At 38.5% G+C, this 22856-nt stretch overlaps 1 protein-coding gene across 2 annotated transcripts in view; it reads left to right on the plus strand.

Annotated features, from left to right (window-relative positions):
• The window catches only part of glis3 (GLIS family zinc finger 3), a 34690-nt gene that overhangs the window by 1791 nt on the left and 10043 nt on the right, over positions 1-22856 (plus strand). For both annotated transcript variants that reach the window (XM_051911076.1, XM_051911075.1), the window contains exons 3-8: positions 3253-3430; positions 4046-5054; positions 17145-17306; positions 17453-17563; positions 21032-21152; positions 22405-22516. In XM_051911076.1, coding sequence (XP_051767036.1) covers positions 3253-3430; positions 4046-5054; positions 17145-17306; positions 17453-17563; positions 21032-21152; positions 22405-22516 — 1693 coding nt within the window. The remainder of the gene's footprint in view (positions 1-3252; positions 3431-4045; positions 5055-17144; positions 17307-17452; positions 17564-21031; positions 21153-22404; positions 22517-22856) is intronic.

Raw genomic sequence — 22856 nt, forward strand, 5'->3', positions numbered from 1 at the left:
GTAAATTTTTTATTTTACTCGCCAGACTTTTCACATGGAATGCAAGAACAATGCAAATAAAAAATAAAAAATACCTACATGAATATAATATAAAATATAAATTTCAAAGACTATTAAAGTCAAGAAAACAGTTTGTAATAAAATAAGAACGAATATTGAAACTACAAGCAAAAGCACAAATAAACAATAGAACAAAGACGCAAATTAAATAAACAGTGCTTTTCAGGTAGATCTAACAGTAGTTAGAGTAATGTAAATATAAAATATATAAATATATAATATATATAAATATATAATATTAAAATTACAGAAGTTGTTCAGTCAAGAGCTTGATTTTAATGTTTGATTAACATTAAACACAGACAGCAGCAGGGATATTAGGCTGTTGTCACTTTAAGAGCTAATGCACTGATCCAATATACTGATACTGATACCTCTAACTCAATTACAGGTGACTGTAATCATACAATTCACTAGCCGTTGGCTAATGAAAGACTTTTTTTGTTGCCTCTCATGAAATTTGGTCATGATTTACTCACATTGTAGAGGGTTGTATTTGCAAGTTTATATCTCACAGTTGCAAGTTGTAAACTCTTAATTGAGAGTGTACATCTGTTTTGTTTTTTTGTTTCAAAAAAAATAATAAAGGTAACTGTGACTTTTTTTCCCTTGTACTTGCATGTTTATCTCAGAATTCAAAATGTTTTTCTCTGAATTGTGAGAAAAAAGTCAGAATTGTGAGGAAAAAAGTCACAAAATTTTTGTTACCACAATTTACTTTTTATTTTTTATTCTGTGGCAGAAATAAGCTTTGCACATGAAAGTGCAGCCGATGTTCATAATTTAAAAGGGACCCGTCAACAGTGTGGAGGAAATAGGCCGTATCTCCATTCCTGAGCTCCATACTGCTGCTCAGCCCAGTGAGCCACAACACCAGACATGATGCTCTGAATTAGATAAGGGACAATCGAACATCCCCACTCACATTTAAATAGCACTTCCAGCCTTCATTTCCTCTCACACTGTAGATAGAACAAAGCAAAGACTGGCATTTTCATCACAAGTGGACTTAATCACTTAATCAGTCCTACGCATATAATACAGTTTAATAAAGTCAACATGAAATCAAAACAAACCCATTTGCTTTCTTAATTCACACTTCTGGTGTGCTCTGAAACTACTATCCTCCAGCCGACGTCATCAAGGCCCGATATAGAGACGTTTTCACCATTAAATCAATTAATCATTGGTAAAATCATGAAGAAAAGTGAGTTGGAACACATTTTCATGTTGACTTGACGTCACATTTATTTCTCATTTATGCCATTATTTAGATCAATTCAGTTCAATGTTGATTCAGTTCAGTTCAATAACTGTGTAAAGTTCATCAATGCTGAAACTAATTCAGTTTCAGCTGTGAAGCAGTTCAACAGAAGACAATAGTGTCATTTTAGTACAATTTTGATTCAATTTAGTTCATGCCTTGTTTTACTGAAAGATCACAAAGTGAACCATCTTGTCTCATTCTCCCCAAAAAACACTGATTTACATACTGTTTTTTATTCAATATATTTTAGTTCAATTCCGTCCAGCAGCTCCGACCACGTCTTCTCCCCAAACCCTCGCTCTCATATTTTTGATGATTAACCAGGCCGAAAGCTTGTACCTAAATGAGCCATGGAACCAAAGCAGAGAGAGAAACTCGTTAGTACTTAACAGAGCAGAAACGCTTCCCTGGCTTTACAGGTTTGTTATAGGAATTCCATGACTATTCATGTGTTTCTGTTTGATAGAGAACGAAAATATCATGCTTGAGGACAAAAGCTCTAGTAGTTCACCCAAAAATGCAGAAAAAATATTTATGGTTAAAATTAAATGTTGAGTTTGCTTTACAAAAATAATACTAGGTTTTTAATTTTCATTGATAGCTAGAAATTATGGATTGATTTGTGATTTGTAACCCAGTATTGATGTTGTCATTATTTAACAAAACCTGCTATATAATTACTTTGGCAACATTTAAAGTCACCATGAAATCAAAATTGACATTTCTTATTTTGTAACAGTAATTATTATAAATGTTTTATCTGTGCACAACCTGTCACTCACATGAGATCCACCAATAGGAAACCACAACCATCCTGTCAATTCTCAACAGACAAAATCAAGCCCCGCCCTACATTTGTTCTTGTTTGAGATGCCGTTTCACTCAGATTTCACTTCCATTTCATGCCGAGTGCCGATTTTAAATACGCACAATTTGCAATATTCAACTTAATATTTAATAGTATAAATTTGTAAAGCATGAAAAGACAGCAGAGGCCATCATTATTACTGAGCCCTGAACAGTACAGAACTGCTGTGCAACAGTCTCGAAATATCTGCAGTCTTTATATGTAATTAGCAAACATAAGATGTTCTGGTGAAGTTACCTCTAATCTACACCAGGAAAACTATAACAGTTCCAGTTAAAGACCTCAAAGGTGGAATAAACAGTAACAAGGAAATATTCTCAGAATTTTAGCTAACATTCTGGCAAGTTTATGAACAGACGTTCTTCCAGTAACGTTAATAGAATGTTCGTTCAATGTTATCTGGTCTCTAATAATGTTTTCAAAACATTAGCACAAAAACATTTTTATACATCATTCATAGAGCATTTTTACCTGAAACGTTGAAGTTGGATGTTCGTATAACGTTTTTTAAATGTTAATACATGTTCCATAATGTTCAGAGAACATTAAAAAGTAATGTTCCCATAATGTTTGAAGAATAGAATTTTGCAAAACCAAGAAAAAGTGTTTTAAAACATTTAAAAACTGGACATTTTAAATGTTCTGAGAACATTCAGAAATAATAATATTTTAATAACTTAAAGAGAACATGTTTTTGTTAGCTGTGGAGTAATCAGGATACGCGTCCGAACAGACCAATTATTGTCCTTTATGCTGTACAAGGAAGAAAAATAAGTATATCTCTAGGGCAGAACAGCCTCTGATCTACTGAAAAAGCAGAGCTTGATTATTAGTTCTCTGCTGGAGTCTTTTAGTGCCAGTTTTTCCTGCTCTTTAATGGCAAGATTTTATTCAGACGGTCTGAACATTAGTATTACGTGACCATGCTGCAGGAGTTCAAGACTTTTTGCTCAAAGTTTTGTGCAACTCTTACAGAAGTTTTTATATAATGCAAGTGTGAATTATCTTCATTCAGTCACGGGTCATAAATGTCTGATGAAACGTGACTCTTTCTCAGGTTACTTGTCAGTGGGGATGAACAGAAACGTTTTTGGGCCGTACGGCAGTTCGAACCTGCAGGTGACGAGCAACGCCATGCTGGTCCACAGTCTGGGTCCGGTTTCTCCATCCATCCCACAAACTTCAGCCCAAAACGCTCCACCTCATTCACTCGCTGTTCCCTTCACTGATGCCAGGTAAATATCCTTAAAGAGAATACTTCATCTGTTCATCAAACTTGAGTTTCTTTATTCCATAATATGCAAAAGAAGGGTTAAAAATGACAATAAAAGTACCATTTAAGTGGTCCATATGATTTTTGCACTATATTCCAAATAAATCAATATACAAGTCATTATTTTCACCTCCACCAAAGCTCTGAAATCTCATTTATGCTTCTGCATATTCAAACTTGGCTTGTCATCATTTACTCACATTCATGTTGTTCCATGAAATCGACAACATTGATGCAAAATGCCTTTGACTGTCATCAACATCAAACCTTTGAGAGCTTCAGTGGAGGATTTTTCCATGAATAACAACCTAAATTTCAGTCGAAGCTATCACAGCGCTTCAGAATAGGCATGTGACGGTATCAAACTGTCATACTGCGATAACTGCTAAAGCTTTTAATGCGGTATTGAATTAAGTTACAGACACTTAAGTGTTGAAGTTTAACTTTCTTCATATAACAAAAAGAAATCTGAACATTTAAATAAAATAAAACAAAAACCTAAATAGCAATATTTAATTGGAATGACATTAGGGAGTAAATGACAACAGAATTGTAATTTTCTCCTGCTCTATTGCAGGTGTTTGCTGTCCAGAGAATCTTTAGCCTCGACCACCCTCAGCATTGCCGAGACACAGTCGATTCGCAGCAGTAAGTTGGACTGGCCGTACGGATACCGAGTTCTGCCTCCTCTGGGGCTTCAGCAGGCATCAGAAGCAGCTGATCTGAATCTGGTTCCCTGCACCTCCATGTCTGAATCCGTGTCCAACCCCACATCTCTTCCTCATTATCTCTTCAAGGAGGACGGCAGCAGTCCGCGACTCTCGGCCCGCTCCAAAAAGAGAGCGCTGTCCTTGTCTCCTCTCTCAGACGGCATCGGCCTCGACCTCAACTCCATCATCCGAACCTCACCCACGTCGCTGGTGGCGTATATAATCGGTTCTCGAAACTCTCCAACTCCTTCACCTCTGCAGTCGGATGTTTGCGGACACCTGCTGGGCATCAGAGGCAGCTGCATCCCTCATCCTAATCCTGGAAAACACGTTAGCACAAACAAGAGCGTGTGCGTCCAGACTGACACCGAGAGTTTCCGCATGCAGCATTTGGAGGCAACGCCACTAGAAGATCAATTCACCAATCTAGTGGTGAAGCACCAACAGGAGATCCAGAACAAAAACACATCTAACAGCCTGTCGCCTTCAATACAGCTTCAGTTTTCCGCCATAATCAGGACGCCCAGCCCGCCCAGAGGTCCTCCACCGCCCTATAATGCCCATCAGCATCTACGATGCTCTCACAGTCAGAACCCAATGGTCCTTCCTTCAACTCTCTGCCCAATGCTGGAGGAAGATGAAGAGGAAGACGTGAGTGGAGGACACTGCTGCCGCTGGCTGGACTGCGGTGCAGTTTACGGCCACCGAGAGGAGCTGGTCAAGCACATCGAGAAGGTCCACGTTGACCAGCGCAAGGGTGAGGACTTCACCTGTTTCTGGGCTGGATGTCCACGCAAACACAAGCCTTTCAACGCCCGCTACAAACTCCTCATCCATATGAGGGTCCACTCAGGGGAGAAACCCAACAAATGTTCGGTGAGTCTTCCTGAATACATCACGATTGAAAATGTGACACTGATTTCATACAAGTAGTTAATATTAAAGCGGTGGTTGATTATGATTTCACTTTTTCAACTTTAGTTAGTGTGTAATGTTGCTGTTTGAGCATAAACAACGTCTGCAAAGTTACGACACTCAAAGGTCAATGCAAAGGAGGACATTTTCTTTTATAGAAATAGCAATAAACGGCTTGTAGGGACTACAATGAGCTTCTTCCCAGGTTGATGACATCACTAACCCTAAAATTTACATAAACCCCGCCCCTGAGAACACGCAACAAAGATTAACATGACGGCATATGTTAGTCGATGAGTTGAATCAACTCCACAGCAACTACGTAAAATTTATCCACTAACCATTCAGAAACATCCTAAAAGTTGTAACTTCTTCCTGAGTCTCTCCATCAGTGTCGACTCCGGTTTGAACAATGTAAGGCTGGACACCGTTACTGACAATCCTCATTTTGGCTGCGTGAGATTCTCCAGCTTTGTTGTTGTTGAGCGACCGAAGCGCGAGCCGTTAAAGCTCCGCCCTCTTCTGGAAAGGGGGTCGGGAGCAGCAGCTCATTTGCATTTAAAGGGACACACACAAAAACGGCGTGTTTTTGCTCACACACAAATAGGGGCAAATTTGACAAGCTATAATAAATGATCTGTGGGGTATTTTGAGCTGAAACTTCACAGACACATTCTGGAGACACCAGAGACTTATATTACAACTTGTGAAAGGGGCATTACAGGTCCTCTTTAAGTCACTTAAATTTTAGATGCAACATTGACTGTTTTTGTTCTGTTTCAGCAGCGAAAATAGTTCCAAAGATTGCAGCAGAACCACAACAACACTCAGCAGCGTTTCATTAATGAATGATTCAGCTTATTGAATCAGTTGAGTCAAAGATTCAATGACTCATTCATAAACTGCGGCTCATTTCGGAGGCTGCATCCTCCGGAGCGTCTTCAAGGATGTCTTATTTCAGAAAAGTAACCATAATAAAATTGACTGTTATTCCTTGTGAGGTGTAATGGTTACTTTTCTTAAATAAGACATCCTTGATGACGTATGTGGCCGACAAATGCAACCTCCGGAGGACGCAGCCTCTGAAATGAGACACGGCTATAAACAACAGCCTCATTCTTGAATGAATCATCCGTTTGAACAAATCGTTTGAATGAATGACTCAACGACTCACTCATTAAGACGGTCACCTGCTGCCACCTAATGGTGGTTTAGTTTCATGTTTAAAAGTATAATTCTTTCCAACATTTCTTATTTGTGTTTTTAAAAAATATTTAAAACAATCTCATAACATTATTTAATGCAGTTGTAATTTTTCAGCGTACATGATTTATTTTGATTGGTAACATCCTTATAGTGTCTTATTATTCTAATTGAATTTATTGGTCAAATTTAAAAATTTAAAATGAAAGATGAAGCATACATTTAATAATATTAGGGAAAAATATCACAAATATGCAGATTTAAATATGTCAAAGCTGATAGAACACTGATGAGAATATTGGTTCAGAATAAATTATATTTACACCACAAACAAACAAAATAAAAAATTTTCCGGACAAGCAACTTTTTTACTCGGATAAGTGAATGACTTAATTTAAGGACAAGCACACACACACACACACACACACACAACAACAACAACATTCAAACATGTTCAAATAAAAGGCTTCTTTAGGTCGGTATGTTTCTAAATTTAACTTTTAATATCATTAAAGAACCATTAAGGAACTTTAGAGTAATTAAGAGATGTGCACTTTATTAAATGCCTGTGTTTTAGAGCTCTGCATGAACATGCGGGAGGATCTGATCATTGGGTAACGACACCCCCCAGTGGTTGCCATGGTGAAGCCGCAGCCTCCATTGAGCTTTTGCGTTTCATTTTTTGCAAAACTGCAGTGCTTTAGGGAGTCACTTGTTTATTTCTATCTATTGATGCTGCATCAGTAGCATTTCTTGTGTAGGAGAAACTCTTCTGAAGGTTTGAAATAGTTTTGTTGTGAGATCTATTGAGAAACTCCTAATACTCACTGTAATCAGCATTAAAAAAAAATCCCTGATGATATAATCAGCATAGTTGTGTGCTGTTGTGGAGAGGCTGCATTACGCTTCATCTGTGAGTTTTTTCTCCTCTCTTTTAACTCCAGCCATCAGCTAATTAGTGATTATCCTTGATAATTGACATGGGAGTTTGTGCAATTATGCAGTTTCTAAAAAGAGACAAAAGACTCACATTTAAGCTCTGGCAGAGACACGACTGCCTCCTGCCATACACTTCAATCAAACGGACAGTGTGTTGGACGCAGTCAGAGGCGTGAGACACGGTGCATTTAGTGCTTTTATAAACCAGATTTCCTAAAAAAAAATATATGTGAGCTGTATTTGGCCGCACTGTAAAAAAAAAAAAAAAAATCAACATCGTAAAATTGAAAACGTAAAGGGACAGTTCTGACTTGTGTTGACATGTGGAAGACAAAAAGAGACGTTTAGCAGAATGTTTGGGATTGACAGCGTCAGTCATTCACTTTCACTTTAACTGCTGCCTTAACCTGTTAACTGCCCTCATGAATGCTTTAGAGTGAAAAAACTTCAAAAAATGAAATCTATCTATCTATCTATCTATCTATCTATCTATCTATCTATCATCTGTTCATCCATCCATCCATCCATCAAGCTGTCTCTGTATCAAAATAAACACTCATTTTATACAAAATATATATTTTACCAAGTAATTTGGCCTCTAAAATTGCTAGAAAATTGTCTAACCAAGTTGTGTTCCAAATTTTGAAGTTGATGTCACAAAAAATTGAGCTGACTAAAAGGTTTTAAAGTACCTTTTCCATGGCAACACGATGTTCAATTTCAAAACATTTTTCACAGGATTAATTTGGAGTGTTTAAGCTTCAAACAATACCTAATTTATGATAATTACTAAAGTATGTGAAAGGAGAAAAGGCAATAGTGTAGTGGGACACTTGCCATGTTTTTTTAGCTGTTTCCATCCACCTAATTTTATGCAAATTTTGGGATATCACATTAAAAAACGCTGGATTGAAATGCCAAGATGCACATAAAAATATACAGGTGCATCTCAATAAATTAGAATATCATGAAAAAGTTTTTTTTTTTTTTTTCTTCTGTAATTTAATTCAAAAAGTAAAACTTAAATATATTCTAGATTTATTAGACATAAAGTAAAATATTTCCATACTTTTTTGTTTTCATTTGGATGATTACAGCTTGCTGCTCATCAAAATAATAAAAAAATCAGTATCTCAAATTATTAGAATGTTTAATTTCAAGCTCTATTAAATGACCATTCTCAGGGTATAAATACTGGGTTTAGGTCAGTAATCCCAACAGCAGTCATGGGGAAGTCTGCTGACTTGACAGTTGTCCAGAAGACGATCATCAAGACCCTCTACAATGAGGGTAAGCCACAGAGGGTCACTGCTGAAAGAGCTGGCTGTTCACAGAGTGCTGTGCCAAAGCATATTCATGGAAAGTTGACTGGAAGGAAAAAGTGTGGTGGGAAAAGGTGTACAAGTGAAAGGAACGACTGCAGGCTTGAGAAGATTGTCAGGCGAAGCCGATTTAAGAACTTAGGAGAGCTTCAAAAGGAGTGGACTGAAGCTGGAGTCAGTGCATCAAGAGCCACCACACACAGACGTCTTCAGGAAATGGACTACAACTGTCACAACAAGCCACTTCTGAACCAAAGACAACGTCAGAAGCGTCTTACCTGGGCTAAGGAGAAGAAGAACTGGACTGTTGCTCAGTGGTCCAAAGTCCTCTTTTCAGATTAAAGTAAATTTTGCATTTCATTTGGAAATCAAGGTCCCAGAGTCTGGAGGAAGAGTGGAGAGGCACAGAAACCATGTTGCTTGAAGTTCAGTGTGAAATTTCCACAGTCAGTGATGATTTGGGTCTGCTGGTGTTGGTCCACTGTGTTTTCTGAAGTCCACAGTCAACGCAGCCATCTACCAGGACATTTTAGAGCACTTCATGCTTCCTTCTGCTGACAAGCTTTATGGAGATGCTGATTTCATTTTCCAGCAGGATTTGGCACCTGTCCACACTGCCAGAGGTACCAAAAGCTGGTTCAGTGACCATGGTGTTACTGTGCTTGATTGGCCAGCAAACTCGCCTGACCTGAACCCCATAGAGAATTTATAGTCAAGATGAAGATGAGAGACACCAGACCCAACAATGCAGATGAGCTGAAGGCCGCTATCAAAGAAACCTGGGCTCTTATAACACCTGAGCAGTGCCACAGGCTGATCTCCTCCATGCCACGCCGCATTGATGCAGTAATTCATGCAAAAGGAGCCCCAACCAAGTATTAAGTGCATAGAAATGAACATACTTTTCAGAAGCTCTGTTTAAAATATCCTTTTTTTATTGATCTTATGAAGTATTCTAATTTATTGAGATAGTGAATTGGTGGGTTTTTGTTAAATGTGAGCCAAAATCATCACAATTCAAAGAGCCAAAGACTTAAAGTACTTCAGTCTGTGTGCATTGAATTTATTTAATACACGAGTTCCACAATTTGAGTTGAATTACTGAAATAAATGAACTTTTCCACGACATTCTAATTTATTGAGATGCACCTGTATGTGCTCGATTGAGGTGGATAATGTTTTTCATCCAATAAGAAGACATTCGCAAGACAAACTACAATGGAAACACTTTTTTTTTTCCTAAATAAATCCTTTGATGAACGTCAAAAAACTTGTGGCTTTGCCTCAGCAGAGGCTTTGATTGGATAACTGGACTAACCAACGGACCAATCACATCGCAGCATCTCAAATGTTGGTCTGGTGGTTCTGAAACGTCTGAGTCAAAGTCTGTCATCAGAATGATTTGGTTTAATTCCCTCCAGAAGTGTCTCACATGATTGTGTTCCCAAACACCAGCATCTGAACGCAAGATCACATGACAGAGTTTATTGTGTTTCGTCTGACGCTCTGAGACCAACTCATTTATGATGGAGGAAAAAAGAGCAGCTTCCATTTTTATTACTGATATTTTGCATCAAATTCCCAGGAAATGATGATTTTGTTCTCTTGAACACATGGGATGGAAGCGCTGCTTTATTTGCAAATGTTTTTGCAATAGGATATGCAATAATCCTATTTTGTCCAACGTCAAGTTCGCAACTTTGGATGAAAACAAACAAAGTTTTTACTCATTTCAGTTGAGCCACCACAAGGCTAGGCTGTTCCTATACATCACAGAGTATAAGTAATACTCGTATCACCTGTGGTAGAGGAGCGGCACAACATGATCTTGTCTAGTCACTTCAGAGTAGGAAAACTATTCTGTTTTCTCTGATATCTTTAGAAATGTGTAAGAGGGGAAATATTTATTTCCCTTCACTGATTCGAGTTTGTCAATCATTAATAGCGCACACATACCTGTGGTCAACCTTTAGCTCCGCACACTTATTCATTACCAAAAACCTTTGCTGTTGCCATGGCGCCGGGAACAGTTGGATGGTTTTGCTGTGTTCGTAAGAAAACGACAAAAGTAGGCAGAGATGGTAGAAGTCATTCCTGTGTAAACCACAGTGTTTTGTTGTCTGTGGCGCTCCAGAGAACTGAGACAGACTCAGACACTCATCAGCGTCTTTGAGGACCAGTTGAATCGGGTAAACAGATGCAGCATAATGACACAGATCTGATGTCCTGCACAATCACAGACGTGTCCCAGCATGCTCAGCCACCCGCCTGCACTATCTATCTATCTATCTATCTATCTATCTATCTATCTATCCATCAAGCTGTCTGACTGTCCATCCATTCATCAAGCTATCTGTCTGTCTATCTATCTGTCCGTCTGTCCATCCACCAATCTATTTGTCTATCTATCCCTCCATCAAGCTGTCTATCTATCTATCTATCCATCCATCCATCCATCAAGCTATCTGTCTGTCTATCTATCTGTCCGTCTGTCCATCCACCAATCTATTTGTCTATCTATCTATCCATCAAGCTGTCTATCTATCTATCCATCCATCCATCCATCCATCAAGCTATCTGTCTGTCTATCTATCTGTCCGTCTGTCCATCCATCCATCCATCCATCCATCAAGCTCTATCTATCTATCTATCTATCTGTCTATCTATCTGTTTATCTATCTATCTATCTATCTATCTATCCATCCATCCATCAAGCTGTCTGTCTGTCTATCTATCTGTCTATCTGTCCATCCGTCCGTCCATCAAGCTATCTATCTATCTATCTATCTATCCATCCATCCATCAAGCTGTCTGTCTGTCTGTCTATCTATCCATCTGTCCATCCGTCCATCCATCAAGCTATATCTATCTATCTATCTATCTATTTATCTATCTATCTATCTATCTATCTGTCCATCCGTCCATCCATCTATCTATCTATCTGTTTATCTGTCTATCCGTCCATCCATCCATCCAGCCATCAAGCTGTCTGTCTGTCTATCTATCTATCTGTCTGTCTGTCCATCCGTCCATCCATCAAGCTATCTATCTATCTATCTGTCCATCCATCCATCAAGCTGTCTGTCTGTCTATCCATCTGTCCATCCATCCATCCATCCATCCATCCATCAAGCTATATCTATCTATCTATCTGTTTATCTATCTATCTATCCGTCCATCCATCCATCCATCAAGCTGTCTGTCTGTCTATCTATCTATTTATCTGTCCATCCGTCCGTCCATCTATCTATCTATCTATCTGTCTGTCTGTCTGTCTGTCCATCCATCAAGCTATCTATCTATCATCTATCTATCTATCTATCTGTTTATCTGTCTATCTATCTATCCGTCCATCCATCCATCCAGCCATCAAGCTGTCTGTCTGTCTATCTATCTATCTATCTGTCCATCCATCCATCAAGCTATCTATCTATCTATCTATCTATCTATCCATCTGTTTATTCATCCATCAAGCTGTCTGTCTATCTGTCACTAAAACATCAGTAGGAAAACACCTAGCAGCCACATATTAACACACTACATAAAACTCTTGCAATAAATGAATGCGTACACTAATAAAAAATAAAAACACCACGGTATTGCCATATTTTTTTTCGCATGTGCTACCATGCTAAAGCTTTTTTTTTTTTTTTTGGACAAATGAATATGGAATTGAGTACAATAGTATATTATGATACTACCCCTGTACCATGTTAGTGCAGCACCTCTTTGTAAGAGTATGTGTACATTATCTTGATGCCTCCGGCTGTTTGTTCTAATCTGATTAGCACATGTTGTATAGATGCCAAACCTGAAACTCTGTTGTTTTCTCAGTCGCTTAATACAATCACCGTCACAATCTGATCTGCCAAGAATCGTGGCGGTTTTGAACAGCTGTAAGGAGGGAAACGACTCCGCCGCTCTAATCTGTCTCTTAAGAAAATGCTCTTTGTGTGCATCTTTGTTCATGCAAAATGGGATCACAAGCTTTTTTTTACCGTTTAACAGATCCAATCTCAAACAATAGAGCTTCAAACGACTGTCGCATCTAAAGTACAACAAGTTTCATTCGGTTTGATCATCTGAATGATCCTTCATCCTACAATTTCTTTTGTTAACTTTATTATTTTGATCGACCTTTCACTTCAAAACCAAATAAGAACATAAAGGCCTTACATTCTGCTTTATCGTACCGAACCATGGAGACACATTAATCTCCGTCTTTTCCTAACCTTAAATGATAATGAAAAAGTTGTAGTTGTCTGGGTGATGCCAAAGCCCTGGCACACGGAGGAACCACTCGCTCGACTGCTGGCACTCGCGGTCGTTGGCATTGCAGTGCGACGGCTCATGGCGTACTGCCACGGCCTGTGACTTTGAGCGGCACATTGGAGCCATGTTGCCATCTATTCAGGACTGTCTCTCCGAACGGCCAAGCTTTATTAAATAAAGTCCATGTGAAAGGTCCTCGAGTGCACAGACACGCCTGGACGCCGCTGGACGTCTGTTTTCCCAGCTGGCCTGATCTGAATGCTTATTGATCTGCTCTTTTCTGTGGCTGGTGTTTGTGAGGCAGAGGACAGCTGGGATAGTTAAGGTGTAGTTTAGCCTCTTAATGATTCACTGGTAATTAGGCGGCTGTAGTTATTACTTCTGACTTTAATGACTCTTGTCAGCAAGCTTAATGGATTCTGGTTCAAGATAAACGGTCCCAGATCAGTCTTCTTCTGCCTGTAGGAACAAGGAACTGAGAAGATAAGACGAGGACGGACCGGTCTAAAATATAAACACTCATAATAGGTTTACCATAGTAAATCAGGGTAAGCCACATTTTGGAAGAAGGATTGATGATGTATTGACTCATTATTTAAATGTTATAAATTTTGAACAAAAGAAATTGAGGAACCATTCAAATTCAAATCTCTCTATCCGTCTGTCAGCATATCTTTCTGCCTGTTCATCCATCCATCCACATATCTGTCTATCTGTCCGTCTATCTAGCTATCCATCCATCCATGCACATATCTGTCTACCTGTCTATCTAGCTGTCCATCCATCCATCCATCCATCCACATATCTGTCTACCTGTCTATCTAGCTATCCATCCATCCATCCATCCATCCATCCATCCACATATCTGTCTACCTGTCTATCTAGCTGTCCATCCATCCATCCATCCATCCACATATCTGTCTACCTGTCTATCTAGCTATCCATCCATCCATCCACATATCTGTCTACCTGTCTATCTAGCTATCCATCCATCCATCCGTCCACATATCTGTCTATCTGTCCGTCTATCTAGCTATCCATCCATCCATCCACATATCTGTCTACCTGTCTATCTAGCTGTCCATCCATCCATCCATCCATCCACATATCTGTCTACCTGTCTATCTAGCTATCCATCCATCCATCCATCCACATATCTGTCTACCTGTCTATCTAGCTGTCCATCCATCCATCCATCCATCCACATATCTGTCTACCTGTCTATCTAGCTATCCATCCATCCATCCACATATCTGTCTACCTGTCTATCTAGCTATCCATCCATCCATCCATCCATCCATCCACATATCTGTCTACCTGTCTATCTAGCTGTCCATCCATCCATCCATCCATCCACATATCTGTCTACCTGTCTATCTAGCTATCCATCCATCCATCCATCCACATATCTGTCTACCTGTCTATCTAGCTGTCCATCCATCCATCCATCCATCCACATATCTGTCTACCTGTCTATCTAGCTGTCCATCCATCCATCCATCCACATATCTGTCTACCTGTCTATCTAGCTATCCATCCATCCATCCATCTATCCATCCACATATCTGTCTACCTGTCTATCTAGCTGTCCATCCATCCATCCATCCATCCACATATCTGTCTACCTGTCTATCTAGCTATCCATCCATCCATCCACATATCTGTCTACCTGTCTATCTAGCTATCCATCCATCCATCCATCCATCCACATATCTGTCTACCTGTCTATCTAGCTGTCCATCCATCCATCCATCCATTCACATATCTTTATGCCTATCCATCCATCCATGCACATATCTGTCTATCTAGCTGTCCATCCATCCATCCATCCGTCCGTCCACATATTTGTCTATCTGTCTGTCTATCTAGCTATCCATCCATCCATCCGTCCACATATCTGTCTGTCTATCTAGCTATCCATCCATCCATTCACATATCTTTCTGCCTATCCATCCATCCATCCGTCCACATATCTGTCTGTCTATCTAGCTATCCATCCATCCATTCACATATCTTTCTGCCTATCCATCCATCCATCCATCCATCCACATATTTGTCTATCTAGCTGTCCATCCATCCACATATTTGTCTACCTGTCTATCTAGCTGTCCATCCATCCATCCATCCATCCATGCACATATCTGTCTATCTAGCTGTCCATCCATCTATCCATCCATCCGTCCACATATTTGTCTATCTGTCTGTCTATCTAGCTATCCATCCATCCATTCACATATCTTTCTGCCTATCCATCCATCCATCCATCCATCCACATATTTGTCTATCTAGCTGTCCATCCATCCACATATCTGTCTACCTGTCTGTCTGTCTATCCATCCATCCATCCATTTATCCACATATCTGTCTATCTGTCCGTCCGTCTATCTAGCTATCCATCCATCCACATATCTTTCTGCCTATCCATCCATCCATCCATCCATTTATCTGTCTGCCTGTCCATCTATCTAGCTGTCTATCCATCCATCCACATATCTGTCTATCTAGCTGTCCATCCATCCATCCATCCGTCCACGTATCTGTCTATCTGTCTGTCTATCTAGCTATCCATCCATCCATCCACATATCTGTCTGCCTGTCCATCTATCTAGCTGTCTATCCATCCATCCATCTAACTATCATCCATCTGTCTATCCATCTAGCTACCTGTCTATCCGTCTTTCAAATCCTGCGGGATCCTCTGAAGTTTGTTTTCGCACTAGTGATTGACGCCACTAATTAAGATTCATTGTTAGCACAGACTATCATTCAGGTTTGTTTGTGATCTTTTTTTAATAAGTTGGGAAAAGAAAAGATTTTGGAAAGATGACAATCCGCGTACGTGAAGAAACTGCACAACGGCTGTGGCTTTCTCCCGCTGCTTTTAGAAACAATCCCGATTAATCCTGATCCCAGACACTCGCGGCTCAAACAAACAGCATGTAATGAGGCACAAACCTCCAGTCCTCCACACACCCAAAAGAGAAAACGAACAGAATTCCTGTCCGCTAGTGACGAATCACAAGTACAGATCTTCCTGTTCTCACAAAACAAACCTTCAGTTCAGCCTTTAGTATTTAGATTCAATTACAGACCCTCATAAAGATCAACTCGAGCTTCGTGATTAAAGTCTGTAAATAACGCCTACATACAGCACTGCTATTGTATTGATATCCACTGCTAAATCATCTAAAATAACCACTTCATTATAAAGCAATCAAAACATTCTGACAGAAACACTTTTAATGTCCAACTTCAGCAGATTCCTGTTATATAAGATGACCTCTGAGCAAAAGAATTCCAGCTATTTCCGAAGTCATTTTCAGATGATTTTTACTAGGTAATTATTTATTTTCTAAACCATATTTCTGAAAGAAATAAATGAGGTCAGGGCATTTGTTCACAGCCCAGTGGTTTCTGGTATCCGTGACCGTGATTCACTGGCATTCCTGTCCAGACATCAGAAAGAGCAAAGATCAGGAATGTCACATTCTTGCAAGATGAAATCACTGCAAAAAATCATCATGATGTCATTTAATAAAGGTGAACAGTCAAGCTTTTATGATGTTACAAACTGTGCACAATATATTTAAATACTTTTCGTATTTTATATAAAATATGTGTGTGTATATATATATATATATATATATTATAATTTAAAAATGATAAAAAAAATTAAAATTACATATATATATATATATATATATATATATATATATATATATATATATTCTGTTTCTGTTATTATAATAAATTTACTCAGAAATAATTTTATGTTATGCATAATATATGTATGCGCGCATTATAAAGGCCATATACAGCAACAACTGATCATAGCCTAATATCGTCTCACCTGTGATGATGTTTTACACAGAAATTGCTAAATCTAAAAATGGCAACATCATCAAGAATGGACTATGAAAAACCTTTAGACACATTTTTGAAAACTATGACTAACTGTGAAACTATGAAGCCTCATTAAATGTGACTGCTGAGTTTATACTGAGCTCCAGAGATGAAACTGATGAAAATGTCACCGATTATTGTTCCTACACTTTTTAAAATTTTAATTAGCTTATTTAACAATGCATAATAATAATTGCACAGAGAATATTGTTGTTGGTTTTATGTAACAAAGAAGGCACAAAATAATATAATTAGAGAAATAACAAGAGAGCGACATAGACTGGTCATTTGAGCAGCAAAACACTGACCCCTTCTGGTCAATCTGTGTCATGTAGTTCAAAGAGTCACTGTTCATGTGACACTTCTAACCCTTTTAATTGATTCAGTTGTATCTTAATATTCCTCTGGCTAGTTTGAGGGCTGTCAGAAGGCGTTCTCCCGCTTGGAGAACCTGAAAATCCATCTGAGGAGTCACACGGGTGAGAAACCCTACGTATGTCAACAGCCCGGCTGTCAGAAAGCCTTCAGCAACTCCAGCGATCGTGCCAAACACCAGCGCACGCACGTCGACACGGTGAGTGCAACCTGAAAACCTCATAAAGCCGTTAAACAAGATGGTTTTCCCAAGTATATCCGCACTTTAACACTCCCACGCAACACACCTGCAAACAAGAGGAAAAGAAATGTGCAGAAACAGGTTGTGTGTGTGTGTTTCTGCAGAAACCCTACGCATGTCAGATCCAGGGCTGCGGCAAACGCTACACAGACCCCAGCTCTCTGCGCAAACATGTCAAATCACACTCCTTGAAGGAGCAACAAGCCAGGAAAAAGGTACAAGAATCATAAAAGCACATATCAGACTCTCGTTCTGTCATCATACTGTATATTCACCCTCATGTCATTACAAACCAGGAGCTGATATATTTTTCCATGCACCACAAATGTACACTACTGGTCAAAAGTTTAGAATAATTTATAATAATAAGGTTTTTAATAATAATGTCCCTTCTGCTCACCAAGGCTGTATTTATTTGATCAAAAATTGTGAAATATTATTACAATATGAAATAGGTTTTCTTTGTGAATATATTGTAACAAATGAAATTTATTCCTGTGATGCAAAGCTGAATTTTTAGCATTGTTGAAAACAAAAAAAAATAAAAATAATTAATACTTTTATTCATCAAGGATGCATTAAATTGATCAAAAGTGACAATAAAGACATTTATAAAGTTACAAAAGATTCTATTTCAAATAAATGCTGTTCTTTTGAACTTTCTATTCATCAGAGAATCCTGAAAATGTATCACAAAAATATGAATATTGATAATAATTAGAAATGTTTCTTCAAATATGCTGATTTTCTTGCAAATCATCATATTAGAATGATTTCTGAAGGATCATGTGACACTGAAGACTGGAGTAATGATGCTGAAAATTCAGCTTTGATCACAGGAATAAATTACACTTTACTATATATTCACATAGAAAACAGCTGATTTACATTGTAAAAATATTTGACTATTTTTACTGTATTTTGCTGCCTTGGCGAACATAAGAGGCTTCTTTCTAAAACATTTAAAATATTTTCAATCTTAATTTTTAACTATTTTTATGGTGTTTTTGTACTTCTTTAAAGTCTTTATATGTAAACAAACGCAATTGAAGATTCTTCAAAAATGATCCTTTTGTGTTTCTCAAAAAAAACAAAAAAAAACAAATCAAAGGATATAGGTTTGGAAAGACATGAAGGCGAGTAAATCATAACAGAATTTGTATTTGTGTGTGAATCATCCAGTTAATCGCTCAGACGAGGATTGTACAACATGCAACCGTTGTCTGATAATGTAAGAACACAGAGTTGTGACACAAAATGTGTAACATTTGTCAAGAAGGGTGTTGATAACGAAGTCTCTAAACTTGTAACTTGTTAGCAGCCTTGTGTAGGAGCCGTTCATTATCACAGAGGAACAAAATAAAGGTCACGTCACCATAGATACAGATTCCTCAGGTAGACTGTTTCTGGGAGAGAAAAAATAGTGCAACACGTCAACCTGCGTATACTGGATCTGTCCAGTCTGTATACATTCAGTTCATTCTCACCAGCGATTATTAGGAATTAACTCAGAATATATTATTAGAGACACTAAATATAATCACGATGCCCTGCAGGTCGAGAGCTCCGAATGCAGGGATATTTTAGGCTGTGATATTAAACCATATGCTCATGATTAATTACTGTATATCCAGCTCAATTAAGCAAAAGATTATGAGCCAATTATCCAAGCCATTATCTATCTATGTGCTTTAATTACATTTGGAAACTAAATGCCGTCTTTAAGTCGACATGAAATCAAGATTTACTTTCTTGGTCTTATTGTGAACGTTATTCGAAGTGCACGTCATTCCGGATGTTATTCGGAGTGCACGTCATTCCGGATGTTATTCGAAGTGCACGTCATTCCGGATGTTATTCGGAGTGCACGTCATTCCGGATGTTATTCGGAGTGCACGTTATTCGGAGTGCACGTCATTCCGGATGTTATTCAAAGTGCACGTCATTCCGGATGTTATTCGGAGTGCACGTCATTCCGGATGTTATTCGGAGTGCACGTCATTCCGGATGTTATTCGGAGTGCACGTCGTTCCGGATGTTATTCGGAGTGCACGTCGTTCCGGATGTTACTCGGAGTGCACGTAATTCCGGATGTTTTTCGGAGTGCACGTCATTCCGGATGTTACTCGGAGTGCACGTCATTCCGGATGTTTTTCGGGGTGCACGTCATTCCGGATGTTTTTAGGAGTGCATGTAGTTCCGGATGTTTTTCGGAGTGCACGTCGTTCCAGATGTTACTCGGAGTGCACGTCATTCCGGATGTTACTCGGAGTGCACGTCATTCCGGATGTTTTTCGGGGTGCACGTCATTCCGGATGTTTTTAGGAGTGCATGTAGTTCCGGATGTTTTTCGGAGTGCACGTCATTCCGGATGTTACTCGGAGTGCATGTAGTTCCGGATGTTTTTCAGGGTGCACGTCATTCCGGATGTTTTTCAGAGTGCACGTCATTCCGGATGTAATTTGAAGTGCATATCATTCCGGATGTTATTCGGAGTGCACGTAATTCCAGATGTAATTCGAAGTGCACGTCATTCCGGATGTTACTCGGAGTGCACGTAATTCCGGATGTTTTTCGGAGTGCACGTCATTCCGGATGTTACTCGGAGTGCACGTCATTCCGGATGTTACTCGGAGTGCACGTCATTCCGGATGTTTTTCGGGGTGCACGTCATTCCGGATGTTTTTAGGAGTGCATGTAGTTCCGGATGTTTTTCGGAGTGCACGTCGTTCCAGATGTTACTCGGAGTGCACGTCATTCCGGATGTTACTCGGAGTGCACGTCATTCCGGATGTTTTTCGGGGTGCACGTCATTCCGGATGTTTTTAGGAGTGCATGTAGTTCCGGATGTTTTTCGGAGTGCACGTCATTCCGGATGTTACTCGGAGTGCATGTAGTTCCGGATGTTTTTCAGGGTGCACGTCATTCCGGATGTTTTTCAGAGTGCACGTCATTCCGGATGTAATTTGAAGTGCATATCATTCCGGATGTTATTCGGAGTGCACGTAATTCCAGATGTAATTCGAAGTGCACGTCATTCCGGATGTTTTTTGGGGTGCACGTCATTCTGGATGTAATTTGAAGTGCACATCATTCCGGATGTTATTCAGAGTGCACGTAATTCCGGATGTTTTTCGGAGTGCACGTCTTTCCAGATGTAATTCGAAGTGCACGTCATTCCGGATGTTTTTCAGAGTGCACGTCATTCAAGATGTTATTCGGAGTGCACGTTATTCCAGATGTAATTCGAAGTGCACGTCATTCCGGATGTTTTTCGGAGTGCACATCATTCCAGATGTTTTTCGGAGTGCACGTCATTCCAGATGTTATTCGGAATGCATGACGTTCTGGATGTTATTTGAAGTGCACGTCATTCCAGATGTTACTCAGAGTTTTCCAAATTTTTTCCGAATTGCATGTTATTCCAAACATTTTTTATGTCCTCAAAACATAACTTGTTCCACCTCTGAATGACCTTTTTTTGCCTGCAAAATAGCTATTTACACTTGAGTTTTAGCAAACTCACCTTCAGTTCTGGCAAACAATGGCCACTTTTCACAGTCCAATCAGTTCTTCATGGATAAAATCTCTCAGAAACAAAAGTGCAAAAGTGTTTCATGCTGATCTTTAGGGCAGAAGATAAAGTATCATGCATGAATGTGACTGTATTTCATGTGATGTAGTTGAGACGCAGTCAGGATGGACTCGCAGAGTGTTTGACGGTTCAGCCGCTGCAGCACAGCCTCTCGCCACTGGACCTGATTGAGACCAAGCACCAGTCACCCACTGATGATCTCTACACTGGTATGAAACTCTTAAAATAGTCATGTGTTCAAGGAAGTGTATGTATTACTGTCCCTTGCAAAATTTACCATAAAAACATTTTCATTGCTTGAAATAAAATAAACATTAACTCAAATAAAATAAAATATAAAAAGCTTATATTATTTCAGCTAGTTGCCAAGGCAACATTTCTCATTTTCATTTAGTTTAACTTGATGTACTAAAATAACTAAAACTGAAATAAAAATGAATAAAAACTGTACAGACTTAAAAAAAAAAAAAAAAAACTAAAACTTGTAAAAATGACAAAAATCACAAAACAAAATTACTAAAACTTTAAAATTTGAAATGAAAATATTTTTGAAACTAAAATATTAATAAAAACTATAATAGTTTCTCTGTGATACTAAAACAACACTGCTAGAGATCCACTTTTTAGTTGAACTTCTTTTAACTAACTGCTCATTATTTTTATTACTTTTTTTGGTAACATTTTACTTGATGCCTTTATGTATAATGCATTATAAAAGTATTCATAATGTACATTATAATGCATTATATCTTTTCATAAATAATTATAACCAAAGTTAAAATGCATTATAATATTTGCAGATTTCTTGTTATATCTTAAATTGGTTGTTTGTCGTGTTTTAATGCATTATATTTCCAAAGGCGAGTTCACCGTAATAAAAGTAAAAGTATTATTTACTGTTGTTACAATTACTTATAAGATCATACAATGCATTATAAAGTGCATTACAAGGTGTAATTGATGCATTATAAATTCTTTTATATGCAAAAAAGGGTAACACTTATATATAAAGCATTATAAAAGCAAGAACAGCAACAAGAATAAAACAAAACACAAAAACAAACCTTTCATTACCTTATTCAGAACCACCTCTATTTTTAGTCTTGTTAGCACTTCAACTCCAGCATGTTTTAAGAAGTTTAAACAGTCTCCAAACTCTCAAAAATCTTACATTTATTCCTTAAAATATGTTATCTTTTCCATTGACATATTTGTCACCATTTCTTTCAGACAACATCCTATATTTGGTGCATAAATACTTTTCCAATGTAAAGAAAACCCCTGCTATATAGGAAAAACAATGTAAAATCAGCACACTGTAATGCAGAAACGCGTTTGGCCCTAAAAAACTTTCACAATCTTTTCATTTCATTCCAGTGATGGCTAATGGCAACGAATCTTAGCGCCGTTTTACCGAAAAGTAATGATGATTTTCTATTTTGTCTTCTGTCAATGTGCAAGTTTTCACCCTAAACCAGCCCAGCCAAACAAACACCCTAATGCAGATCCCAGCCGGTCCACAGACTCATCCGGCTCCAAACGTGCCGCTGCCTCCTTTACAGGGTAACAACAGGTAGGAAAACTCCATCAGTTTTCAATGAATGACATCAAATGTTTTAACTTTAAGGACACAAGTCACAGTGCATTTAACTTCTGTCACATGACATATTAAAACAGAATATTCAGTGGGAACATTTGATTTTATTCATGAGGATTTGACTGGATCAGGAACCAAGCTCCGCCCTATGTTTCTTTTTCGATAATTCATTTCACTCGGATTTCATCTACACTTTTAAGATTCCTTTTCAGAGGTTGAACAAGCTGATGAAGCATTATGAAGACAAACATTTTGTCTTTAGAATAACATGCACTGATGAATCATTCACAATAAGGAACATGAATCAACAGAGTGA

This window comes from Ctenopharyngodon idella, chromosome 10 (genome assembly GCF_019924925.1).
Source record: "Ctenopharyngodon idella isolate HZGC_01 chromosome 10, HZGC01, whole genome shotgun sequence".
NCBI lineage: Eukaryota > Metazoa > Chordata > Actinopteri > Cypriniformes > Xenocyprididae > Ctenopharyngodon > Ctenopharyngodon idella.